Here is a 26,198-nt window from a genome sequence, read left to right on the forward strand (position 1 = left end):
TGCAAAGTAATAAAATAAAATAAAAAGACTTGAAATAAGCGTCAAAACAATGCTTGTTTTTTGCTTATGACAACACCATGCATTCAATGTGAAATAAATGTAAATCGAAAATCGTCACGGTTTATTCAGATACTTCGTTGTGATGTGATCATTAAAATAGAAAAAGCCTCGTAATGGTCACTGGGAAATGGTTAAGTTCATTGTAAAACAAAACAAAGCCATCTTTGTGTGAATGAACATATAAACATAACGCACATGCTGTTGATGTTTCAGTTGTACTGATGGTAACTAAACGTAAATCCTGCACTTCTGAATTTGTTCTGCATTATGAAAAACCAATTCAATGATGTTTAAAATTGTCTTTCATCCATGCACATCATCTTTAAGCCCTGTTAAATTCTATAGTACAGTTATGTAACTCAAACTGTCATATTCGTTGTAGATCTTGGCAATACATATACGTTTATTCTACCAGTCTGAAAAGCATTTCTCTATATTTCTTATGATCTGCAAGCATGGAATGGTTTAGAAGCACCGGCCTAGGATATAGATATCGCATATATATATTTGCCTAATTGCCTTTTATGATTGAACAATGAGCAGTATATATGTATATATCAGGTTATACCCTGTACCCATAACATGTAGATTACAGGCTAAATATGGTATAGCATTTATATTACAAGTTATTTATGAGCTTTTGCTTAATTTTTTATTTTAGAAATTGTAGAATTAAAATAACAAGCTATGTTCAAATGTTATTTATATTTTATTGCTATTGGGCTGGTGCCTGTAACGTCTGCGTTATATTTTCACATGGGTTTGTCGGAAAAAAAATGTTTTATTGAAGATATACCAGAAGATATTATGGTGCTAGCAACATACAGAATGCAAACATGGGATGAGAAAGATAATGTATTTATTCCTTGTTCACCTGAAATTGGCATGCGTGTTCATGTGATAGATCCTAACGGCCAAACTATTGTGGCAAGAAACTTTGGATCAAACGACTCCTTTACATTTACAACCTATGCATCTGGTGAACAACAAATTTGTCTTTCCAGCAACACATCCGATTGGTCACGGTCGTCAGCCAATATGATTCGAGTATTTCTTGACCTAAAGATAGGAGAACATGTCACTGATTACAAAGAGATGGCAGAAAAAGAAAAAGTAAGCAATTTAGAGGTGCGAATACAAGAACTTATAGATCAACTTATAAATATACAACAAGAACAAGAGTATCATCGTTATCGTGAAAACATATTTAGAATACTAAATGAGCAAACAAATTCTAGTATGTTTTGGTGGTTTTTGGCTCAACTAATTACATTATTTATCTCTGGAATTTGGCAAATGTCACACCTTAAAGAATTTTTCAAGGCAAAGAAACTGGTGTAAGTATTTTTGCTGTGTTACGCAACCTGTGTACCATGTGTTTATATATTGTGTCAGAGTATGCTCTGTTATGTTTTCCTGTTTTGTCTGGGTGAGTTATTTTATGATATTGCCAAGAGTTGTGTTAAAAAAACATTTGTGATTATCATGTAAAAATATTTGATCATTGTTTAAGTTTAGTGTAATAATGCTTCTTGCCAAAATGTAGATTTTTGCATTGTAATTTCTTTTCTATACCACTTTTCAGTTTATGCTGGCAAATGCGTTGAACAGTGTGTCATAAAGGCTGATTAATTATCCATGATCAGCTGGCAGTTTCAGTGACAAACGATTTTATTTCTTTTTCATATTTTAATGTTGTCACTAACATCAGTGACGGTGAGTAATAGCTATGTATTCAATTTCTATTTTATATTAATTGCTTCAAAATATTAAGCTGTGAGTATTTCAGTCTCATGAATTCCAGTTATATGTGACCATTTGTATAACAGTTTTTGCCTTTTAAGTGTGTATAAATTTTTATAAGATGTTAAATATAAACTGATAAAATACACAATTTCGAAAAAAGATCAAACTTGTGCAATAGCTGTTTTATCCAAGTTGGAAGATTAAGTCTTGCCCCAATTGTCTTCAATGATTAATGTTTTTTTTGCAATAAATAGATATTTTTGAGTGATTGTTGCCTTTATGTTCGTCTTTGTACTTTTATCATCACAAAACTGTAGGTGAAATTTTTGTGTTGATTATCACTATGAGATAAAGATTTTATTCTACATTTGCATGTACAGTATATGGTTTTTTGCTATCTGTGTGTTCTACGATGAAAGAGAATTATTTTAAAATACCAGTACATCAGATTTTGCAGATATTTTAAAACACAAGAAGGTTACTTTATATGGAGAATTGCTCTGTATCTGTGTGGCAGGATTGTAAACGCTACTGACATGGCAACTGTACCTATTGTTTATGTTGCAAATGAAGATGTTGGGACACTGATTAAAGGAATTGTAGCAAAAAAGAAACGTATGACCAAATACAATGTTTGATAGTTTTGTAAATCCATTACTTCTATTATGAGTAAGATATTTAGAGATACTTAAATTTAAGTAGTAACTCAAAGAAATGAAGCTGTTGCTGTTTGAGACAACAATCTTTAAACATTGTAGTGTTATCATATCTAGTCTAATTTGTTCTTAGTCAGGTGTCAACAAGTAATTTTGATTTAGGTGGAAATGTCAGGAAGTCTGCCAATCAGCTGGCAAAAGCATTTGCTGAGACCAAAGAAGATGCATACAGTTTGACATCAAAACCACCAAAAAAAAAGAATGAACAAAACACAGGGACAAAAAGGAGTGTTCAAGATGAATCAGACAAAGAATTGCTTTCTGTTGTTGGTAAATCATTGTTTGTATTCGGTTTAACTATTTCATTATTGCTGGTCATAGTACAATGCTCTCGAATACAGGCAGTGCTGTTCAAACAGGAACTGTTTCAAGATAACTGCTTCCTAAAACTATTAATCAGAAAAATCAAAATTCCATATGTTACCAAATGCTCTGGAGGTATATTAATCATTAGTAAGGCTAGAAATATGAAAAAGATTAATTTTGGAATAATTAGCAAGACCTAACATTAAATGCTGCATTTGAGGGTGTTATTCCTTTATCTTTTTAGGTGCCGTTGAACTGTTTGACGAAAATGTTTCACAGTGTGGCACTCAGGTATACTCGTTCAAAACTCCAAAGAGGAATGCACAGATGACAAAGTTTGGTGGGTAGAAATCCATTTTCAGTGCAATTGAGTGCATTGCCATGTCATTAACGGAGGACATTGGAAATCCAATGCTGTTACATTTTAAGCTTTTTATTGCATTTTTACACCAGCCTAAGTTGATATATATTTGTAATTAAAGCTGAAGAGTCTGCAATGAAAGTTCGCATGAAACAAAGAGAAAAAGAAACCGTATGTGACTTTCTACTCAGCAGTTTCACCTTCTACAATCAATTTCTAAAACATGCCTTCATAAAAATTCATATTGCAGGAAGAAGAGTGCCAGAGCTCCCAAGCTGATAATACTAACAGAAAAACACGGTTGAGCGGTATGCTTGTTGTGGTTGCTGTTTTTTTGCATAGCTCTTAATTGTAATTTGTGTGTAATTTAAACAGAAAAACGAATAAAAGCGAAGCATCATCTGCGAGGAAATGTTCACTCAATTTCAACTGAAAGTGAATCGTCTGATGAGAAATTTTCAAGTTCAGATGAAGAGATATATGCAGAACAGTATGTTGCTGTGGTGTATATTTGCTTTTGAAATACTTCGAGATACCACATATTCAAATTCTTTCCTACATTTATGTGAAAAGATATATTTTTGTATCCAACAATTACACAATGTGAAATTAGATATGCTATGGTTCTTTTAATTGCAAACCACAGTTACGTTACGTTTAATTACTTAATGAATATGGCAGAGCATCAAATAATGAAACCAAGTGTAACAAAACTTCATTGCGGTCATCTAACAGGCTGCAGCTCGTAAGTTGAAAATGATATCATATTTAAAAGTTGATTGACCATACTGAAACTATTTTGAATTTTTGTAACTTTTTTATGAACATTTACCTGTAGTTATAGATTTGTGTTTTTTCAAGTAATTTCAGCATTGAAAGCATTAATTGACCTTTTATGTTCAATATTTGTCACTGTTGTTAAAAGCCAACAGGGCGAGAACTGTATTTTGATGCTCATGATGGTGAAAAGGAATCTCATTCACGTCAATGTAAGACATCGGATCGGACTCTTCAGAAATTAAAAAACCCCCGCATGGCTCCAGAAGAGTTATCAAGGGCTCTTCTAAAGCACAGAGACAAGTCACAAAAAGGTAGTGGGAACAAGTATATACATCATCATCAACTCGCAAAATGATATAATTCAACTTTTAATTTAGTTGAAAGTATTCAAGCAATTGAAAGTGCTCAGAAAAAATTATCTGAAACATACAGACAATGTTACAAAAAGTGGATGTTTTATTTATGGTAAGTATTTGTGTGTTTGTTACGAATTTAATGGGTGTTAGTTATAAAGTTGTGACCACTGTGTAGTTTCACTGATTGTAACACAATAAATGTAAACCATGTCTCCTCGTCAAAAAGGGACAGTTCTTCAAACTAACATTGATTTTGTTGTTTTAATAGTAACAACTTCAATATATTACTTCATGGGCTGGGATCAAAGAAAGATCTAATTCATGCTTTCTGCTCAGATAAACTTGCTGCACAGAATAAACTAGTTGTGAATGGATTTTTTCCAGCTCTGTCTATAAAATCTGTAAGGAGAAATTTTTCATGGAACTATTTAACAAACATATATTCATTTCAGTATATTCAAATATTCATAAATTTTCAAAGCAAGCAATTAAATAGATATTAAATTGTTTTTAGATTTTAACCCACATTTGTGATGAGATCATAAAAGTACCACACACACAAAATCCAGAGGATCAACTGGAAATACTGCAACAGTATTTCGGAAAAGAAAGTTCATCACAAGGTATTGGAAATATGAAAAAAATTAACGTGGAATGTGATGTTTTCAAACACGGTCTATGGAGAAGATTAGTGATACAGTAGTTATCATGTTTACAGAAAGCCTGTTTTTGGTCATTCATAATATTGATGGAATCAGTTTGAGGAACTCACGAACCCAATCCATATTGAGCCATCTTGCCGAGCTTCCACATGTTCATATTATTGCATCAATTGATCATATCAATGCTGCTTTAAGTGAGATGATGTAATCATAAATGATCATAGATGAGATAAAACGAAGTACTGATAGATAAGATAGATCATAGACATGATATTTCTATAAACATGATCAACTGCAGTTACTTTTTTGTGTAGTTTGGGACCAAGCAAAGCTTTCTCGTTTCCACTGGCTGTGGTATGATGTCACAAATTATGCTTCATATGATGAAGAGACCTCTTATGAAGGGTCACTTTTGTTGACTGGTGCCGGACCAGGAATGGGTTCACACGGTGCCGCTCTCGCCTTAAGTGGACTTGTTCATGTGGCAAGAAGTTTAACTTCAAATGCGAGAGGAGTCTTTCGTATTCTCACGGAGCATGAACTGGAAGATAACGATGATGCTGACACTGTCAAAGAAGGTTGTTTTATAGTTGGTAGCTTCAGAGTTTTTGATCAGTAGTTTTCTCTGGTTTGTAAATACTATGTGTTATTTTATTTCAGATTTCTCCTTTACTGATTTGTACCAAAAATGTCGGGAACTTTTCTTGGTAAACAGTGAACTCACTCTTCGTGCGCATTTGACAGAATTTCTTGACCACAAACTTATTCAAATAAGAAAGGTAATGCTGCGGTAACTTGAGGCTTGAAATTTAGTGATTAGCATTACGCTACATTACTCCTTGCAAGGTTACTTGATTTGAACCCATTTTATGGAACAGACTAGGAAAATAATAACAAATAAAAAGTAAACAAAAAGTTGGAAAATATCCATCATGTATATCAGTATCAGACTTAGGTAAAAATAAACATAGTGCAAAATTAATAAGCGCTTTAGTTTTCTACAAACCACTACAAATTTAAGTGATGAAAGTTTGTGTTTAACACAAGGTGTAACTATCATAATACGTATTGTATGTGAATGTGTGGATTTGTAACTTTTTTGACGCTCTTGTTATGTGCACCTGCCTTCATTCCATTGTTGTATTTAATGCCAGGAAAAGTCGTTTTTATTTGTTTAATTCTTAGTAGATTTGGATTTGTTCGCGTTATGTTCTTGTTACAAACTGGGCTTTTCCTCTGTATGTCTGGTGAAATATGCTATTGCATTAACATTATAAACCTAGGATTAGAAATTGGAAAAATAGCCTCAACCTTTTCATGTTTGTTTCAATGTTTGTTGCGGTAATTCACACACTTGGTTTGATTAATTGAATCATATCAGTGCTTTGCCTTGTTAAATAATTATTTCTATTTTCTGCTGGTTTTACAGGGCCCAGACGGTGGAGAATATTTGTCTGTTCCATTGGATCATTCCACACTCCGAGACTATTTAGAACAACATGAAACCCATTGATAATTTCATTGTTTTTCAATTTCAGTGGCACCATCTTTTTTGTATTAAAAAATCATTGCTTTAAATTACTTCCACTAGTTAGTAGGCTATTTGGTCAATGGTGAGCACACTAGCAATTTGATAGGTAAAACTTTTCTTGAATAACTACCTTCTATGGCTCATTTTGTGTCGACAGTTCGATTTTATAGGAGCCTTAACATTTTGTCTTGGGTGCTTTTATAATTGTACAGTATTAAATATTTTGACAATCACTACTCTTTGCAAGTGTACTACGGAACACAAAAACCCATTCAATGATGCCAAGCATTTCATGGTTTATTATGTAATGAATTACGATTTTGAAATATTACACAAAATCTATTTTTGATAACTTTGGTATTTCTGATCTGTTCAAATAAAATTTTTGACAAATAGTTTTAGTTATTCTACAAGGTGGCAGTAAAGCAATATAAAGAAAAAAACAGTTGTCATTTCATGTTCCTTCTGTCGATCCCCGTAACCTTCATGATCATCAATATCTTGGAGCTGCAAAAAGGTATTATGAGCATCAGAAGAAGCAATTTCCTGGGTAGCCTACGTGTATGACGTTTAAGCAAGAACTTCAAATTACCTCGAGGATATCTTCCGCAAGATGGTGTGTGAGACCACCCTCCGTTTGTGCAGTAAACTTTCTCATCTCCGTAGAGGTAATATCCGCGATGGCAGGAATAAATGACCCAATCCCCGACTTGGAACTTGTCCTTTCCTCTTGGGTTGGAGTAAATGGATCCGTACTGAGGATTCTTTGGCCTGTAACATCCACCTGAGAAACACACATATGTTGGTGTTTTGTGGCGCTATTATGCAGCCAACATCGTGACAAGTTGTTTGTCAAGAGACTTCGTAGACGACTGACCATCCACTTACGTTGACATCTCGGGACATCGTATTGCCAGCTGTAATCATCTTGGCACTTGGAGCTTGAATAGCCGGACAATATGTAACCGGCGTTGCAACGGTACTGAGCTATATCACCAGGATACCAGTACCTTTTGTCATTGTTTTCATGGTAATACCCATTATGCGGAGGTTCACGGTTGGGGCAGTATCCTAGGAAAATAAAACGGAATTTTAGGTATAGTCTATTTTAGCAAAACATCTAATAAAAACGTTCTTTTCAAACGATTTTTCTCGTTGTTAAAACTGCTGATTGTAAGGATTTACGTTTGCATGAAGGGGAATGGGACCATCCTCTACGTTGGCAATAGACTTTTGAATCGCCGTAGAGTTGATATCCATTGTCACATTGGTAGCTGACGTAATCACCAATTTCGTATTTATCCTTGTGCGGCGGATTGGAAGAAATTGACCCGTAGCGTGGATCCGAAGGCCGGCGACAACCCACTGCATTAGCAACACGTGTAAAGACAAGCTTTGTATATAAGCTACAGTATTTTGGTTTGATACAATGCTTGTATATTTTAAGTTATCGACACACTTACATTTGCATTTTGGTACGTCATACTGCCAAGAGTAATCATCTTGGCATTTGGAACTAGAATAGCCATGCAAGATGTAGTTTGGTTGGCAACCATAGTGAGCATACTCACCAGGATACCAGTATTTTTTGTCTTTCTGGTCATTGGAATAATATCCATATTCTGGGGCCTGGCGGTATGGACAATAACCTAAAATAATAAGAGGAAATGTGGATGTTAGTTTGCCTATATTTTCACCTATGACAAAACACAAGAAAACAAGCAATTTCATTATGTTACGTTTGCAAGTTGGTGTGTGAGACCATCCATTGTGGCGACAATAAACTTTTTCATCTCCATCTAGTTTATACCCGTCATCGCATCTGTAGGTTACGTAATCGTCGATTTCGTATTTGTCTTTGTCAGATGGATTTGAATAAACGGATCCGTATTGCGGATTGGAAGGTCGACGACATCCACCTTATTCAGTAAATTACTTGAATATTTTGCATTACGCAACTTAGCGGTACCACTGTGTACAACAGACAGACAGATCGTTTTACGTGATTATAGTATTAGTATGAATAAACTTACGTTTACAAGTTGGCAAATCATATTGCCACGTGTAATCATCTTGACATTTGGAACTAGAATAGCCATGCAAGATGTAGTTTGGTTGGCAACCATAGTGAGCATATTCACCAGGATACCAGTATTTTTTGTCTTTCTGTTCATTGGAATAATATCCATATTCCGGCGCCTGGCGGTATGGACAATAACCTAAATTCATAAGTGAAATGTTGATGTCATGTAGCCTACATTTTCACCTAAGACAAAACTCAAAAAAACAAGCAATTTTATTATGTTACGTTTGCAAGTTGGTGTGTGAGACCATCCATTGTGGCGACAATAAACTTTTTCATCTCCATCTAATTTATATCCATCATCGCATCTGTAGGTTACGTAATCGTCGATTTTGTATTTGTCTTTGTCAGAGGGATTTGAATAAAAGGATCCGTATTGCGGATTGGAAGGTCGACGACATCCACCTTATTCAGTAAATTACTTGAATATTTTGTATTACGCAACTTAGCAGTACCACTATGTACAACAGACAGACAGATCGTTTTACGTAATTATAAGTTAGTATTAGTATGAATAAACTTACGTTTACAAGTTGGCAAGTCATATTGCCAAGAGTAATCATCTTGGCATTTGGAACTAGAATAGCCATGCAAGATGTAGTTTGGTTGGCAACCATAGTGAGCATATTCACCAGGATACCAATATTTTTTGTCTTTCTGGTCATTGGAATAATATCCATATTCCGGCGCCTGGCGGTATGGACAATAACCTGAAAAATGAAGATGGCTACATTAACACGCTTAATTTAATATGATTTTTAGAAAAAGCAAATTAGTTTTACAAAATACTTATTTGTCAACGTGCACGAAAACAAACTTCTCATACGTCTGCACGTTGGTGAGTGAGACCATCCTTTGTGAGTACAATAAACTTTTTCATCTCCATCTAGTTTGTATCCATGATCACAGTGGTATGTTATGTAGTCCTTGACTTGATATCTCTCCTTGTGAGGTGGATCAGATCGAATGTATCCATGATTAGGCTGGGAAGGTCGACGGCAAATAGCTGAACGAACAAGGTCATAGACTTTTTAAAGCTGACATTGTTATGGATAAATTTCACCTATTTTATATTATTGTATTAAGAGATCACTGTTATGCAATATAGTTTACCTGGAATGGGATTTTATAGTTATTTTTTATACTTTAACAACTGATTTTCAGAAATTTCTAAAAAATACGACAGACAAATATCAATAGGCTTCCAAAACAACTTAACAAGTGATCCACATCAAATCTGAAACCTTTCAAACATTTCCTGTAACTGTGGACGTTCTTACTGAGAAACTGTAGGCCACGTACGCTTTGCTGTATAGCAACTTTCATGTAAACTTAAAGTAGTTAGAAAACTTTCGTTTTACTTACGATCACAAATCGGAACATCATATTGCCATCTGCCATTATCTAGGCATCGTGAGGTTTGATAACCGCGTAGAATGTAATTAAGTTGGCAACCATAGTAAGCAACATCGCCGGAATACCAGTTTGTTTTGTCAGCTTGTTGGGCGTAATAACCGTACTCAGGCGCTCGTCTGTGCGGGCAATTGTTGGCTTGTCTAATGCCTGAAAGAATGACATGAATAACTCTCTATACAACGGAAATATATCGATGTAATCTTGCTGTAAATATCAACCTGTCCTTACCTTGGCAAGTTGGAACGTGGGACCAGCCATAACCTCGACGACAATATACAATTGCATCTCCATGTAGACGGTAACCATTGTAACATGAATAGGTGATGTATTGTCCATAAGAATATATCAACTTTGTAGCAGATAAGATTGAACCGTATTCTGGATCTTTAGGTTTGTAGCAACCAGCTGTGCACCAAAGTATATTTTGTGACTTTGGATAGTTTAAATATTTGATTTATTTTATTTCTCAAACTACTTGAACAAGTATGTGACTAGAACAAAAAACAAACTTCTAGCTTACGTATGCAGCGAGGTGCCTGACCAGACCAATGAAAAGAGCTCAAGCAAGTTCTTTTACTCGATCCATGTAAAACGTAGCCTCGGTCGCACTTGTAGGTGACAACAGATCCTTTGGAGTAGACACCAACTCGATGAACCGGCTCATACGAGCTGTAGTCTTTTTTGTCTGGAGAGCGGCATATAAGCGACGAAACTGCGCATGCGTAGAAGAGGAGACAAATCAATGCTCCTCTTAGAACTTCTTTCATGATGATGAACAACCAACTTTTTCTTGTAGGATATATTGTAAGATTGAACTGAATAATACAAGTATATTATTCAAATGTGCAGTATGATTGAAATTCATCTCTTTTATAGGAATTTCAGCTGTTATTTAGGGATTCCGTTTTGTCCGAAGGCCAAATGATTTGACAAAAATACGAAGCTGCCAAAAATAAACTTACCGCTAGATGTTGCCTAAACTTTCGCGTAATAATCAGTTTGTTACCAAACATTAATATTTGCCGTGTCATTGCTCAAGGCAATTACCAATAAACTTATGTTAAGAAAAATGTTTGTCATTGCTGCTTTTGAGATACGATAAAAACAGTCGCGAAGACAAATTAACCAAACGTTGCTAAAAATTAACCTTGTTTTTTATTTATCAAATTTTCCAGTAATTCAAAAAGTTCTCTTGTTACTTATAGGCTATAATCTTACCTATATAATTTCGGATTTTTAATTTGGCAAAATACAATTCATCAGCTTAAAACTTACACCAGATAGTATTCGTTTCATGTTTAGTCATTTTACTACGTGAAATAAAACATTCGTAAATTGCCCTTAATTTCTCTTTTTGTTAAACATTAACATAACAACTTATATTGCATTTAGCAAGTGAATAATTTTAAAATGCTGTTAATAAATCACGGTTTATTTTATAGGGCTACATATATTTTGTGCAATTTTTTATGTTTTCTATCAGTATGTAAACTATGATGTCATTGACTGTGTCTGTAAAATATGTTTTTTGTGTAAATCTCTAATTTATGTTGGTATTGTTTTTAGTAATACATTTTAACTTGAAAATTGATAATAACTTTCGCAAAAATTTGAGTGAGAAGTGCCTTATCCCCATCTACATTAATCTTATAAATATTAACAAAATTTAACAGAAAAGCGACTGCGGTGTGACTCTAAACCAGGGCTTCCCAAACTGGGGGTCGCGACCCCGCAAGGGGTCGCGTAACGAACTTCAGGGGTCGCAGAGCGTATACCAATTTTACACGAAGTACAAAACACAATCAAAAAAAAATATCGTTCCAGACTAATCAACATTGAAACCGCCTTGAGACCAGCATTAACAGATATTGAGCCACGGCTGGACTTGCTTTGTAGCAGAAAGCAATCGCACCAATCACACTAAATAAATGTGTGTGCTTTTTTGTTTCCAGTAGCCTAGACGTGTGTAAACTGTAAAGTAGTAAGTAGGCTCTGAGTTCTGGTTGCTTGAATTCGGTCTTTGCATCTCAATAAATGTCACTAATGACTAATGTATATTTCGCACTGCTAATCAATTTAAACGTGAAGGGTCGCGGAAAACTTCAGAAGTTTGAAAGGGGTCGCGAGCAAAAAAGTTTGGGAAGCCCTGCTCTAAACCATTTTCTTTTGTATATGTTTCGTCCGTATATAGTCTGTACGCACCTACGTGTGGACCTATGACGCGTATGTATACATAGGCGATATAGGACACAACCTGAAGATTGTAAACATAAAAAGCTCCATCAAAAGACTAATAAAAATAAATTCAGAGATTAAGTAACTTTGCAAGGTTATTCCGCAACAAAAAGATTCTTGCACCATGCTCATGTGTATGTGTAAGTTAAATGATTATGTCCATCTACAGCCCTATTTTGATCATAATGCGACCGTTATCAATTTTAAAACAAGCTTTACGCTTGAGCTTTGTCATTACTATATGTCATAACCTGTACGCAATAACATTTGCTGTTATGTCATGTACTGCAGACCAACCGATCTTTTTGTACCACTTATATGACTTATCAATACTTTAAGTTTCGCCTTTATTTCACTTTCACAAAAAGAAAACAGAAAGAATAAAAATATGACAGACCTATTGTAAGATAGTTTTGCGATGCGGAAATCACATAATTTTTAACAAGGTATTATATGTTGATGCGTTATTGGGAATTTATGAATAAATCAATTTCTCTTCTAACATTTAATGTTAATTGAAATTATAATGATCTTAATTTTACACCGGGTATATGTATCAAACGTTCTAAGCAGAACTTGCAGAGAGCATTTGGGCCATTGCTGCACAAAATTATTAGGATTTTTGTGATATTTTACATTTTAAATTTCGCGATGCTTTCTTGTCTCGTATCAATAAGGTTATATATACATTAACTATGTATTTTAATCTTATAAAAGTTGTTGTCAACATGTCACAGAAATATTGACAAGATATGCGTCGTTGTATATGATAAAATCTGTTGCAAATTTGTTGCGCACATTTATTCTTGGCAATTTTTACTGACAGTTAGCAATGTAACTAAAATGTATCACATCACACCATAGTTTGATACCGGTGGAATTTCCTCAGTTATGCCTGGAGGTACCCGCCAATTAATTTCAGCTAATGCGACTAAATTCAGACGGACTAAAAAACAACTTGACGTGTAGCCGAACACTAAGCTTTGCTTAAATTAGCTAGCAAACGTTTTATTATTGCCTTTAAAGTGGATAAAGTGCTTTGCATGATCACGACTAAAAGAAATAAAAAAACAAATTTTACAAAGGTTTTAGCAAACTCATTGCTATATATCGCCATTTAAAAAGTACAGTATAGCATTAACTTTTCGTGCAAGAATGACGATGCAATGTAACTGTGTTTTAGAGTTGCACTTCGAGTAAAGTACACTGCACCCAAACAGCACAAATTTTATTTCACACATTTTTTCTCTTTTAGGCCTCTTTGTACCTTCGGTCAGGGTTGTGGCGACTTTTCAAGTAAATTGGTAAGAACCCGCTGAGCTCTTATTTAACCAAAACACTTTGGTTAAAGATGATGAACGCACATAGAAAATTATACAAAAAATTAGACACGAACTTTAAAGGAACTGACAGAAAAATTCGAAGACATTGGGTTAAAACTTTTCATTACGCAAGCATGACTCGCTTATAACGCTCAAGTTTTTTTGTTTTGAGTGCACTTGTATAGATCCTATTCTAATAATAACCAGTCACGTATAAGGGAATACAATTTGTTATTATATACTCTTCTTTGCCTTTCCATGTAATAATAAAATCATGAGCTGCACTTTTATTACCAAGAGAGTAGAATTTTTGATTTTTACTGGAATAAAAATGATTAAGATCTATTTTTTCACAAAGTTATGTGTACTTTTTATTTTTATGGCAAAATAGCGTTGGAAAGATTTTATTTGATAATGGCAATATAAACCTTAAAATGTCCTAAAATGCGCAGGCTATTAATGCTATACAGAACATTACTGAACGCAAGGTTAAAGTTGTCAATTTTGCAAACAGAAATAGTCTTATAAGTTATATTTATAACAACTGATTTCTGAGTTGAAAAAATGTTGAAATACGCGGTTCAAATTATAATTGTTGTGAAACTTAATTACTTTTCAGTCTAAGCTTGTAGCAAAACCGTTTTCTATGGTTATTTGGTACTGTGGGTGTTTGGACATGTTTCACGTAACGCTAAAGAGCTCCACATATATAGAAAATGCTTTTGGAAACAAATTAAAAATTTTCCACTCACAATAACACGGGAAAACATAAGTGCTGGGAGTCGTCTTAATATAACTTTACATTTGAACTTATGCTATTATTAGATGTTTTATGATATTGTGAAGTAAAATTTAACAAATATTATTACGTGAACCCAATAAGTCGCTTGTTGGGAGCACTTAGAAACGATTTGATAAATGATCATCATAATGCTGAATATACCGCGACTTTCTTCGCGACTGTTTTTACCGTTTCTAAAAAGCAGCAATGACAAGCATTTTTCTTAACATAAGTTTATTGATAATTGCTTTAAGGAATGACACGGCAAATATTAATGTTTGGTAACAAACTGATTATTACGCGAAAGTTTAGGCAACATCTAGCGGTAAGTTTATTTTTGTCAGCTTCGTATTTTTGTCAAATCATTTGGCCTTCGGACAAAACGGAATCCCTAAATAACAGCTGAAATTCCTATAAAAGAGGTGAATTTCAATCATACTGCACATTTGAATAATATACTTGTATTATTCAGTTCAATCTTACAATATATCCTACAAGAAAAAGTTGGTTGTTCATCATCATGAAAGAAGTTCTCAGAGGAGCATTGATTTGTCTCCTCTTCTACGCATGCGCAGTTTCGTCGCTTATATGCCGCTCTCCAGACAAAAAAGACTACAGCTCGTATGAGCCGGTTCATCGAGTTGGTGTCTACTCCAAAGGATCTGTTGTCACCTACAAGTGCGACCGAGGCTACGTTTTACATGGATCGAGTAAAAGAACTTGCTTGAGCTCTTTTCATTGGTCTGGTCAGGCACCTCGCTGCATACGTAAGCTAGAAGTTTGTTTTTTTGTTGTAGTCACATACTTGTACAAGTAGTTTGAGAAATAAAATAAGTCAAATAATTAAACTATCCAAAGTCACAAGATATACTTTGGTTCACAGCTGGTTGCTACAAACCTAAAGATCCAGAATACGGTTCAATCTTATCTGCTACAAAGTTGATATATTCTTATGGACAATACATCACCTATTCATGTTACAATGGTTACCGTCTACATGGAGATGCAATTGTATATTGTCGTCGAGGTTATGGCTGGTCCCACGTTCCAACTTGCCAAGGTAAGGACACGTTAATATTTACAGTAAGATTACATCAATATATTTCCGTTGTATAGGATTATTCATGTCATTCTTTCAGGCATTAGACAAGCCAACAAGTGCCCGCATAGACGAGCGCCTGAGTACGGTTATTACACCCAACATGCTGACAAAACAAACTGGTATTCCGGCGATGTTGCTTACTATGGTTGCCAACTTAATTACATTCTACGCGGTTATCAAACCTCACGATGCCTAGATAATGGCAGATGGCAGTATGATGTTCCGATTTGTGATCGTAAGTAAAACGAAAGTTTTCTAATTACTTTAAGTTTACATGACAGTTGCTATACAGCAAAGCGTACGTGGCCTACAGTTTCTCAGTAAGAACGTCCGCAGTTACAGGAAATGTTTGAAGGATTTCAGATTTGATGTGGATCACTTGTTAAATTGTTTTGGAAGCCTATTGATATTTTTCTATCGTACTTTTTTAGAAATTTCTGAAAATCAGTTGTTAAAGTATAAAAAATAACTATAAAATCCCATTCCATGTAAAAAAAAGTACAATGCACAACTATCGAAACAAAAAGAAAAATTATAATTATTGTGCTGGACTAACATCATTCTCAAAAGTATGCTGTATTAGCGAGTCAACGATATGCTATGTGGATTATTTTGCATAATAATGACAGTCTGATAAATGCTCAATAATTTTCTATGCAGCATGACAATTTTCTAAAACCTATATTGCATAACTGTGATCTCTGAATACAATAATAGAAAATAGGTGATATTTATCCGTAACAATGTCAGCTTTAAAAAGTCTATGACCTTCTTCGTTTAGCTATTTGCCGTCGACCTTCCCAGCCTAATCATGGATACATTCGATCTGATCCACCTCACAAGGAGAGATATCAAGTCAAGGACTACATAACATACCACTGTGATCATGGATACAAACTAGATGGAGATGAAAAAGTTTATTGTACTCACAAAGGATGGTCTCACTCACCAACGTGCAGACGTATGAGAAGTTTGTTTTCGTGCACGTTGACAAATAAGTATTTTGTAAAACTAATTTGCTTTTTCTAAAATTCCTATTAAATTAAGGGTGTTAATGTAGCCATCTTCATTTATCAGGTTATTGTCCATACCGCCAGGCACCAGAATATGGTTACTATTCCAATGACCAGAAAGACAAAAAATATTGGTATCCTGGTGAATATGCTCACTATGGTTGCCAACCAAACTACATCTTGCATGGCTACTCTAGTTCCAAATGTCAAGATGATTACACGTGGCAATATGACTTGCCAACTTGTAAACGTAAGTTTACTCATACTAATACTATAATCACGTAAAACGATCTGTCTGTCTGTTGTACACAGTGGTACAGCTAAGTTGCGTAATGCAAAATATTCAAGTAATTTCCTGAATAAGGTGGATGTCGTCGACCTTCCAATCCGCAATACGGATCCGTTTATTCAAATCCATCTGACAAAGACAAATACGAAATCGACGATTACGTAACCTACAGATGCGATGATGGGTATAAATTAGATGGAGATGAAAAAGTTTATTGTCGCCACAATGGATGGTCTCACACACCAACTTGCAAACGTAACATAATGAAATTGCTTGTTTTCTTGTGTTTTGTCATAGGTGAAAATATAGGCAAACTAACATCCACATTTCCTCTTATTATTTTAGGTTATTGTCCATACCGCCAGGCCCCAGAATATGGATATTATTCCAATGACCAGAAAGACAAAAAGTATTGGTATCCTGGTGAATATGCTCACTATGGTTGCCAACCAAACTACATCTTGCATGGCTACTCTAGTTCCAAATGCCAAGATGATTATACTTGGCAGTACGAAGTCCCGAGATGCAAACGTAAGTTTAACTTTGACAACAGGTTTTAATCGATGTATTATAGTTTTAAGTCATTCCAACATAATTTACAAACGAGAATAACAAATGAGTGAAATGATTTTCGTTAAAGGTGGCTGCCGTCGACCTTCCAACCCACGATACGGGTCAGTTCACTCAAATCCTTCTGACAAAGACAAATACGAAATCGACGATTACGTAACCTACAGATGCGATGATGGGTATAGATTGGTTAGTGATGAAAAAGTTTATTGTCGCCTCGATGGATGGTCTCACACACCAATTTGCAAACGTACGATAACAAAAATGAAATGGGTTGTTTTGGTGTATGTTACATTACAAAAACAACTGCTTTCATTTTTTCCATATAGCATCTCTTTTATTTCAGGTTATTGTCCATACCGCCAGGCACCAGAATATGGTTACTATTCCAATGAGCAGAAAGACAAAAAATATTGGTATCCTGGTGAATATGCTCACTATGGTTGCCAACCAAACTACATCTTGCATGGCTATTTTAGTTCCAAATGTCAAGATGATTACACTTGGCAATATGACTTGCCAACTTGCAAACGTAAGTTTTCTCATACTAATACTATAATCCCCTAAAACGATCTGTCTATCTGTTGTACACAGTGGTACAGCTAAGTTGCGTAATGCAAAATATTCAAGTAATTTCCTGAATAAGGTGGATGTCGTCGACCTTCCAATCCGCAATACGGATCCGTTTATTCAAATCCATCTGACAAAGACAAATACGAAATTGACGATTACGTTACCTACAGATGTGATGATGGATACAAATTAGATGGTGATGAAATAGTTTATTGTCGCCACAATGGATGGTCTCACACTCCAACTTGCAAACGTAACATAATAAAATTGCATGTTTTCTTGTGTTTTGTCTTAGGTGAAAATATAGGCTACGTGACATCCATATTTCCTCTTATTATTTTAGGTTATTGTCCATACCGCCAGGCACCAGACTATGGATACTATTCCAATGAGCAGAACGACAAAAAATATTGGTATCCTGGTGAGTATGCTCACTATGGTTGCCAACCAAACTACATCTTGCATGGCTATTCTAGTTCCAAATGCCAAGATGATTACTCTTGGCAGTATGACGTACCGAAATGCAAACGTAAGTGTGTCGATAACTTAAAATATACAAGCATTGCATTAAACCAAAATACTGTAGCCTTTATACAAAGCTTCCCTTTACACGTGTTGCTAATGCAGTGGGTTGTCGCCGGCCTTCGGATCCAAGCTACGGGTCAATTTCTTCCAATCCGCCGCACAAGGATAAATACGAAATTGGTGATTACGTCACCTACCAATGTGACAATGGATATCAACTCTACGGCGATTCAAAAGTCTATTGCCAACGTAGAGGATGGTCCGATTCCCCTTCATGCAAACGTAAATCCTTACAATCTGCAGTTTTAACAAATAGGAAAAATCGTTTGAAAAGAACGTTTCTTTTAGATGTTTAGTTAAAATAGACTATACCTAAAATTCCGTTTTATTTTCCTAGGATACTGCCCCTACCGTGAACCTCCCCATAATGGGTATTACCATGAAAACAATGACAAGAGGTACTGGTATCCTGGTGATATAGCTCAGTACCGTTGCAACGCCGGTTACATATTGTCCGGCTATTCAAGCTCCAAGTGCCAAGATGATTACAGCTGGCAATACGATGTCCCGAGATGTCAACGTAAGTGGATAGTAAGTCGTCTACGAAGTCTCTTGACAAACAACTTGTCACGATGTTGGCTGCATAATAGCGCCACAAAACACCAACATATGTGTGTTTCTCAGGTGGATGTTACAGGCCGAAGAATCCTCAGTACGGATCCATTTACTCCAACCCAAGAGGAAAGGACAAGTTCCAAGTTGGGGATTGGGTCATCTATTCCTGCCATCGCGGATATTACCTCTACGGAGATGAGAAAGTTTACTGCACAAACGGAGGGTGGTCTCACACACCATCTTGCGGAAGATATCCTCGAGGTAATTTGAAGTTCTTGCTTAAACGTCATACACGTAGGCTACCCAAGAAATTGCTTCTTCTGATGCTCATAATACCTTTTTGCAGCTCCAAGATATTGATGATCATGAAGGTTACGGGGATCGACAGAAGGAACCTGAAATGACAACTGTTTTTTTCTTTATATTGCTTTACTGCCATCTTGTAGAATAACCAAAATTATCTGTCAAAAATTTTATTTAAACAAATCAGAAATACCAAAGTTATCAAAAATAGATTTTGTGTAATATTTTTGTTCAAAATCGTAATTCATTACATAACACCATGTAACAAAAATTTAGTTGTGACGATTTTTTAATATTTTCTGAAACATATTACTGAGTAAAACATATTTCTGGCAATTTTTTGTCTCAAATGTTGTATAAAAATGTTATTTTAAGCTTTTTAAACTTTCAGTACCCTGTTTTTTCTAACTCTGATTGTAAATTCGTTATAACATTGGTGCAGTGTGACGTCACAATGGCCCAACATTTTAACTTCATAATTGTAGCCTATATCGTAACAATGATCATTCTTGGCATAGTCTCAGTGAGCCAGTATACCAAGGTTGCAACATTGACTATTTTATTGTTACTGGTATCTTATCAGGTTAATTACAGGTAGCGTGATTCTTGATAAATTGAGGGATGTCATCATCACGTAAATGTAAGCTGTCTGCTGATAGTTTTTGCTATGTCTGTGGTCTATACATTAGTTTAAAGCAAGTGAAATACAGAATAAAGGTAGAAGCAAAATTTTCTAACGCTTATGAACTTTATTTTGGCATGAAAATTGGTGACCAAGATAAACACTGGGCACCTCGTGTGATCTGCGGAACATGCCGATCAAATTTGAATGGCTTGCTTAGAGGAGACCGGCATTCGATGCCATTTGCTATTCCGAGAATCTGGAGAGAACCCCAAAATCATACAGATGACTGCTATTTCTGTATGGTTGACATTTCAAGGTTTAGAAGAACTAAAAACCGACGTGACATTGTATATCCTTCTATACCGTCTTCTATTGCACCTGTTTCGCATAGCAGTGAGTTGCCACTGCCCAAACCACCGAGCAAAAAAGCTCCAGAAGATTTAGCAGGGTCTGAAGATATTGAAAAAGACTCCGATGATGAATTCAACATATCTCATACAGACTTGATTTCAGAACCACACTTCCCAAGCCAACAAGAATTAAATGATTTAGTTAGAGACATGGGGCTCACTAAGTCAAATGCCGAACTTCTGATTTCAAGGTTGAAACAATGGGACTTATTAGATTTGTCATGTCGATGTTCTTTGTCGAGAAAAAGGCATGAAAGATTTTCAAGGTATTTTTCTGTGGCAGACTCTCTTTGCTTCTGTAGTAATGTTGATAACCTTTTTGAAGAAATAAGAATAGCTCGATCATGACCCAAAGGAGTGGCGCCTATTTATAGACAGTTCTTCCCAAAGTTTGAAATGTGTCCTCCTTAACAATGGAAACCAGTATCCATCTATACCCGTTGACCATTCTGTCCAAATGAGAGAAGATTACAAAAATGTAAAGTTTCTTCTTGAAAGTATTAACCATGCTAGATACAACTCTGTGGAGGTTCGACTTATGCTCCAGTGTAAAGAACTTGAAAATAAAATGACTACGAGAGAAGCAGAAGCATGGAATGCATTTCGAGAAGTAGTTAATTTTTTTCTCGGTAGTAAACGAAGCGATGACTATAAAGTTTTGGTGAACAATCTGATGAAGGAATACGAAAAATTGGGATGTCTTATGTCCTTGAAAATGCATTACCTGCACTCTCACCTTGATTTTTTTAGTCCAAATATGGGTGATGTAAGCGAAGAACATGGTGAAAGGTTTCACCAGGACATTTCTGATATGGAAAGAAGATACCAAGGAAGGTGGAGTCGCAACATGATGGGGGATTATTTGTGGTCATAATACGAGAAGATTTCTCAGTTCATAGACGCAAATCACGCAAACAAAACCACTTCTGAAGTTTTTTGGAATGTTTGCAATATGGATCCTTACATAATGCATTACTAGGCTATATTATGGACAATACTTCTATGTGTTAGCGTGTTTGTGAGTCTTATACAAAATAATGCTTATTAATACTGAAAAATTTTGGGTAAAATCAGAAAAAGCGATATTTCTTGAAAATTTAGGACACTTCAGGGAAAATATTTGCATTTTTGTGATTAGTTCCGAGTAGCAAAACACAATACATAAACATTTTTAGGCAACTAAAAATTTCGCAAAATTTTGTTACATGGTGTAATAAACCATGAAATGCTTGGCATCATTGAATGGGTTTTTGTGTTCCGTAGTACACTTGCAAAGAGTAGTGATTGTCAAAATATTTAATACTGTACAATTTTAAAAGCACCCAAGACAAAATGTTAATGCTCCTATAAAGTCGAATTGTCGACACAAAATGAGCCATAGAAGGTAGTTATTCAAGAAAAGTTTTACCTATCAAATTGCTAGTGTGCTCACCACTGACCAAATAGCCTACTAACTAGTGGAAGCAAATTTGAAGCAATGATTTTTAATACAAAAGTGTGGTACTGAGCTAATTGTCATAACTAGATCTTATTCGTTCAAAATTCTCGTGCAGATCTGATGATATTATGACGTTATTGGTCGTGTTCAGTTTCCACGACACATTATTACCTCCGAAATACGTCATTCGTTACTACATCAGCGCTCAATGCGCGTTCTTAATTGTACAGTCTGGTATTAATGGAACCGAATGAAACTCTATTCAGTGCTCTGAAAAACAGTAACTGTTTCGTTGAGAATCAATATAATTTATCAATATTGAAAACATTGACAGTGTGGTTTTGGTACTGTGATGCTCAACTAGACTATCAGAAGTTAATGAACGCGCTATAAATGAAGTCAGACCAACCAGCAATCGACCAAGCAATATTTAGTAACAAGCAACCCTACAACAACTAACGACTAACGACAACACGCTTGTCACTAAAAATGACAAACAATGAAATTATCAATGAGCTTCATCTTGTTCTAAATAGTCTCTCAGTGTGGAATGATCCAATAGAACTGACAAACACACTACACTGTCTGGGCCTTGTAAAAACAACAGAAAATGGAAATAAGTCCCAAAAAAATTATTTAACAAGGCAAAGCACTGATATAATTCAATTAATCAAACCAAGTGTGTGAGTTCCCACAACAAACATTCGTTCATGAAAAGGTTGAGGCTATTTTTCTAATTTGTAATCCTAGGTTCATAATGTTAATGCAATAGCATATTTCACCAGAAAACAAACAGAGGAAAAGCCCAGTTTGTAACAAGAACATAGCGCGCACAAATCCAAATCTACTAAGAATTAAACAAATAAAAACGACTTTTCCTGGCATTAAATACAACAATGAAATAAAGGCAGGTGCACATAACAAAAACGTCAAAACAATTACATATTCACACATTTATATACAATACGTTTTATGATAGTTACATCTTGTGTTAAACACAAACTTTTATCACTTAAATTTGTAGTGGTTTGTGGAAAACTAAAGCGCTTATTAGTTTCGCACTTTGTTTGTTTTGAAGTATTTTTACCTAAGTCTGATACTGATATATATGATGGATATTTTCCAAGTTTTCGTTTACTTTTTATTTGTTATTATTTTCCTAGTCTGTTCCATAAAATGGGTTCAAATCAAGTAACCTTGCAAGGAGTAATGTATCGTAATGCTAATCACTAAACTTCAAGCCTCAAGTTACCGCAGCATTACCTTTCTTATTTGAATAAGTTTGTGGTCAAGAAATTCTGTCAAATGCGCACGAAGAGTGAGTTCACTGTTTACCAAGAAAAGTTCCCGACATTTTTGGTACAAATCAGCAAAGGAGAAATCTGAAATAAAATAACACATAGTATTTACAAACCAGAGAAAACTACTGATCAAAAACCCTGAAGCTACCAACTATAAAACAACCTTCTTTGATAGTGTCAGCATCATCGTTATCTTCCAGTTCATGCTCCGTGAGAATACGAAAGACTCCTCTCGCATTTGAAGTTAAACTTCTTGCCACATGAACAAGTCCACTTAAGGCGAGAGCGGCACCGTGTGAACCCATTCCTGGTCCGGCACCAGTCAACAAAAGTGACCCTTCATAAGAGGTCTCTTCATCATACGAAGCATAATTTGTGACATCATACCACAGCCCGTGGAAACGAGACAGCTTTGCTTGGTCCCAAACTACACAAAAAAGTAACTGCAGTTGATCATGTTTATAGAAATATCATGTCTATGATCTATCTTATCTATCAGTACTTTGTTTTATCTCATCTATGATCATTTACGATTAAATCATCTCACTTAAAGCAGCATTGATATGATCAATTGATGCAATAATATGAACATGTGGAAGCTCGGCAAGATGACTCAATATGAATTGGGTTCGTGAGTTCCTCAAACTGATTCCATCAATATTATGAATGACCAAAAACAGACTTTCTGTAAACATGACAAAAATATTTAATTTATCAGCAAGTACTGTATCACTAATCTTCTTCATAGACTATATATCAAAACAAAATTGCCATCATATACTGCACTAATTTTACTCATATTTTCAATACCTTTTAATGATCTGTCTTTTCGAAAATACTGTCGCAATGTTTCCAATTGATCCTCTGGATTTTGTGTGTTTGTACTTTTGTAACCTCATTAGTATTGGACTCACAAAGGACGGTCTTATTCACCAAAGAGTAGCTAAAATTCCAATCTGTTTCATACCATTGCTGTAAAACTTTGCCGGAAATAAAGTGTAGCATACCTGTACAACTGTACTTTTGATTTCCTTAATTACAGTTTGATTTCGCATTTATTTATTTATGTGTACGCTTGATGTCACTGGAGAGTCAAGTTAATTTATATGGGCAAAAGTTAAAAGCTTTTTGTCTGCAAGCGAGTTAAGTAGCTATAAGACTATATACGTCCAAATTTGTCAACATTTTAGTTGGCAAATTTTGTGGATTTAACTAACGTAGATATCAAAAGAAACGATTACATATGATGATTCCTATAGGTAGGCCTACATAAATGAACAGGAAAATTTTTGGGCAAAAGACATTATTTATTGCAATTTTATAACTACAACAAATAAAATAGGCTACAATGCCTAAGTATTTTTAACGCATAGCCCATACTTGCTTTTTCGTAAATAGAGGATAGGTTTGCGTGTAATAAGACAATATAGTTATTAAATCCAGTTAAAACAATCACCTCGTATAAGCATCATTACCGTAAAATATATTTCATTTGTGGTTTGTGCTGAAGATATATGTAAATTGTTAAGACCTAAAATTTATCTAAAAATCTAAAATTTCATTAGTTATTTTGTTTGTTTTGTATGTAAAAAATCTTTTCTTGAAACGTCTAATTCAAATATAAAAACAATTGCCCATGAAAATTATGAGAGATATTTTCAAATAACAAAACTATAACAACAATGTTTTCTAAAAAATTGAGGTAAAAAATTTGTTTTGAAAATATGTTTTTAAAAAAATTGTGTTTGCAATACATTTATTGTGAAACTGCACTGAATTTCATGCAACGACATTTGCTGCCAACAGTACATTTACTGCAGGTTATGGGAAATGAAACTTTGAAATGCTCCAAGGATAGTAAGACTGAATTTACATTAAAAACATACATCTTACATACAAAAGTAATTAAATTTACATAGTATATTACTCATTACTGGCTTTCGTACATGAAGTATCTCCTACAAATTGGCTACAACATTATTTTAATCATTAGTTTATAGTCATGGGATCGTTATGAGATTATAATAATGATTGCGCATTATTTCGCCTAAACTCCGCAATTCTAAAGTCCGCCATATAGCTGATATATAGCCAAAATTTTCAATTCATAACACTTAATCGAGCATATCAATTGTGGCCACTTGATTACAAGAATAATTTCAATAGATCAGATAGAACTCGAGGTACCAGCAAAACACTTTCTGTGACAAAATATTATCTTTGATATTAATTCTTGATACATAATTTAGGTCGTACTATATAGTGGATTATATATGGAAGACAGACAAAACGCAAGCATGACATGTTGCCAGCCCGCTAGCTGTGACCTCTTATGGTGTCTAAGGCTAAGCCACTGGCTACAAATGAATTCAGATACTTTACACTACATTTAATTCGGATTAAAGCAAAACAACAAAAAGTGTTTGCATAACGATAAAAACTATACACGCTATAGTTGACAGAACCAAGTCGTGACAACATTCTGTTATATTTTACTGCGTGTATTACGCCAGGAAACTATGACGTTTGTAGTGACTCTTAATTGGATACTGACTGAACACAACAGAATAAATATAAAATTCAATGTGACGTTGCGTTAACAGTTATATAACAGTTGAAATTTGTCATGTTGTGATGTTATAATAATTTACCAAAATAGTTTCAAATCTGATAAAAACATTTAAAATTGTTATCATTTTTACAAAATGCTGCTCGAAATAGATGTTATTTTAAATACGCATGAAGAAAGGTTATATTTAAGTTAGCTATTTAAGTTAGTTAAGTTAGGTTTAAACTATTTAGTTATTTAAGTTAGGTTATATTTAAAGTCTTTGGCCGGTCGGGACTTATTACTTTCGTAGATAATTGAGAATTTCCAATGTTCCTCGATTTAACTTTAAAAATGGCTCAAATTATGCAATTTACAGCATCCATACGTTCAAAAAAACATGCAGGGCATAAGAAAATCAATATACAGTTTAAACGTATAGGGAAGCACATCTATAGCTTAAGCCTAACTCTGAGAATGGGTATATGCTTGCAAATTTGAAATATTTAAGTTAATTAATTACACAAGGGA

General features: G+C 34.7%; 6 protein-coding genes across 7 annotated transcripts; 4 read left to right on the forward strand and 2 right to left on the reverse strand.

Annotated features, from left to right (window-relative positions):
• Positions 1 to 816: 816 nt before the first annotated feature.
• On the forward strand, positions 817 to 2,010 carry LOC143449801 (transmembrane emp24 domain-containing protein 4-like). The gene is made up of 4 exons (XM_076950131.1): positions 817 to 1,397; positions 1,456 to 1,489; positions 1,707 to 1,776; positions 1,967 to 2,010. Exons 1-4 carry the CDS (start codon positions 817 to 819, stop codon positions 2,008 to 2,010), a joined length of 729 nt encoding a protein of 242 aa, XP_076806246.1.
• On the forward strand, positions 1,399 to 6,837 carry LOC143450222 (origin recognition complex subunit 2-like). 2 transcript variants are annotated; one of them, XM_076950674.1, is made up of 16 exons: positions 1,399 to 2,421; positions 2,625 to 2,792; positions 2,864 to 2,960; positions 3,073 to 3,168; positions 3,311 to 3,360; positions 3,440 to 3,497; positions 3,565 to 3,679; positions 3,871 to 3,934; positions 4,115 to 4,280; positions 4,347 to 4,434; positions 4,594 to 4,726; positions 4,840 to 4,948; positions 5,044 to 5,181; positions 5,302 to 5,565; positions 5,648 to 5,766; positions 6,417 to 6,837. In XM_076950674.1, exons 2-16 carry the CDS (start codon positions 2,724 to 2,726, stop codon positions 6,498 to 6,500), a joined length of 1,650 nt encoding a protein of 549 aa, XP_076806789.1. In that variant the 5' UTR covers positions 1,399 to 2,421; positions 2,625 to 2,723; the 3' UTR covers positions 6,501 to 6,837. The 2 variants fall into 2 exon arrangements, with proteins under 2 accessions (XP_076806789.1, XP_076806788.1); XM_076950673.1 differs by lacking the exon at positions 2,864 to 2,960.
• Positions 6,838 to 7,430: 593 nt separating this feature from the next.
• Positions 7,431 to 8,161, reverse strand: LOC143450066 (uncharacterized). The gene is made up of 3 exons (XM_076950470.1): positions 7,982 to 8,161; positions 7,704 to 7,883; positions 7,431 to 7,589 (listed from the first exon to the last, which is right to left on the reverse strand). The coding sequence occupies exons 1-3, from the start codon at positions 8,135 to 8,137 to the stop codon at positions 7,506 to 7,508; spliced, it is 420 nt and encodes a 139-aa protein (XP_076806585.1). The 5' UTR covers positions 8,138 to 8,161; the 3' UTR covers positions 7,431 to 7,505.
• Positions 8,162 to 8,878: 717 nt separating this feature from the next.
• On the reverse strand, positions 8,879 to 10,044 carry LOC143450067 (uncharacterized). The gene is made up of 4 exons (XM_076950471.1): positions 9,967 to 10,044; positions 9,428 to 9,607; positions 9,126 to 9,311; positions 8,879 to 9,006 (listed from the first exon to the last, which is right to left on the reverse strand). Exons 2-4 carry the CDS (start codon positions 9,485 to 9,487, stop codon positions 8,917 to 8,919), a joined length of 336 nt encoding a protein of 111 aa, XP_076806586.1. The 5' UTR covers positions 9,488 to 9,607; positions 9,967 to 10,044; the 3' UTR covers positions 8,879 to 8,916.
• A 3,559-nt stretch (positions 10,045 to 13,603) lies between these two features.
• Positions 13,604 to 19,594, forward strand: LOC143449802 (complement receptor type 2-like). The gene is made up of 19 exons (XM_076950132.1): positions 13,604 to 13,684; positions 14,027 to 14,102; positions 14,200 to 14,346; positions 14,610 to 14,680; positions 14,828 to 15,122; positions 15,239 to 15,415; positions 15,495 to 15,692; positions 16,239 to 16,418; positions 16,535 to 16,720; positions 16,835 to 17,014; positions 17,057 to 17,290; positions 17,400 to 17,579; positions 17,676 to 17,861; positions 17,976 to 18,155; positions 18,198 to 18,431; positions 18,530 to 18,709; positions 18,825 to 19,007; positions 19,112 to 19,303; positions 19,389 to 19,594. The coding sequence occupies exons 1-19, from the start codon at positions 13,604 to 13,606 to the stop codon at positions 19,400 to 19,402; spliced, it is 3,174 nt and encodes a 1,057-aa protein (XP_076806247.1). The 3' UTR covers positions 19,403 to 19,594.
• Position 19,595: 1 nt separating this feature from the next.
• Positions 19,596 to 21,596, forward strand: LOC143450425 (uncharacterized). Its single transcript, XM_076950962.1, has 2 exons — positions 19,596 to 19,985; positions 20,124 to 21,596. Exons 1-2 carry the CDS (start codon positions 19,967 to 19,969, stop codon positions 20,726 to 20,728), a joined length of 624 nt encoding a protein of 207 aa, XP_076807077.1. The 5' UTR covers positions 19,596 to 19,966; the 3' UTR covers positions 20,729 to 21,596.
• Positions 21,597 to 26,198: the final 4,602 nt, after the last annotated feature.

This window comes from Clavelina lepadiformis, chromosome 3 (genome assembly GCF_947623445.1).
Source record: "Clavelina lepadiformis chromosome 3, kaClaLepa1.1, whole genome shotgun sequence".
NCBI classification, from domain to species: Eukaryota; Metazoa; Chordata; class Ascidiacea; order Aplousobranchia; family Clavelinidae; genus Clavelina; species Clavelina lepadiformis.

Bases quoted from the DNA above. Each gene is read 5' to 3' on its own strand.
- LOC143449801 (XM_076950131.1), top strand. From the start codon at position 817: ATGGGTTTGTCGGAAAAAAAATGTTTTATTGAAGATATACCAGAAGAT. The intron at 1,398-1,455 runs GTAAGTATTTTT...ATATTGTGTCAG, and splicing joins TTCAAGGCAAAGAAACTGGT to AGTATGCTCTGTTATGTTTT. The intron at 1,490-1,706 runs GTGAGTTATTTT...ATCCATGATCAG, and splicing joins TGTTTTCCTGTTTTGTCTGG to CTGGCAGTTTCAGTGACAAA.
- LOC143450222 (XM_076950673.1), top strand. From the start codon at position 2,343: ATGGCAACTGTACCTATTGTTTATGTTGCAAATGAAGATGTTGGGACA. The intron at 4,281-4,346 runs GTAGTGGGAACA...CTTTTAATTTAG, and splicing joins CAGAGACAAGTCACAAAAAG to TTGAAAGTATTCAAGCAATT. The intron at 4,727-4,839 runs GTAAGGAGAAAT...AATTGTTTTTAG, and splicing joins CAGCTCTGTCTATAAAATCT to ATTTTAACCCACATTTGTGA.
- LOC143450066 (XM_076950470.1), bottom strand. From the start codon at position 8,137: ATGGATATTATTCCAATGACCAGAAAGACAAAAAATACTGGTATCCTG. The intron at 7,884-7,981 runs GTAAGTGTGTCG...TTGCTAATGCAG, and splicing joins TGACGTACCAAAATGCAAAT to TGGGTTGTCGCCGGCCTTCG. The intron at 7,590-7,703 runs GTAAATCCTTAC...TTATTTTCCTAG, and splicing joins CCATTCCCCTTCATGCAAAC to GATACTGCCCCAACCGTGAA.
- LOC143450067 (XM_076950471.1), bottom strand. From the start codon at position 9,487: ATGGAGATGAAAAAGTTTATTGTACTCACAAAGGATGGTCTCACTCAC. The intron at 9,312-9,427 runs GTATGAGAAGTT...TTCATTTTTCAG, and splicing joins TCACTCACCAACGTGCAGAC to GTTATTGTCCATACCGCCAG. The intron at 9,007-9,125 runs GTAAGTTTATTC...TTACTGAATAAG, and splicing joins TGACTTGCCAACTTGTAAAC to GTGGATGTCGTCGACCTTCC.
- LOC143449802 (XM_076950132.1), top strand. From the start codon at position 13,604: ATGATGAACGCACATAGAAAATTATACAAAAAATTAGACACGAACTTT. The intron at 18,710-18,824 runs GTAAATCCTTAC...TTATTTTCCTAG, and splicing joins CGATTCCCCTTCATGCAAAC to GATACTGCCCCTACCGTGAA. The intron at 19,008-19,111 runs GTAAGTGGATAG...TGTGTTTCTCAG, and splicing joins CGATGTCCCGAGATGTCAAC to GTGGATGTTACAGGCCGAAG.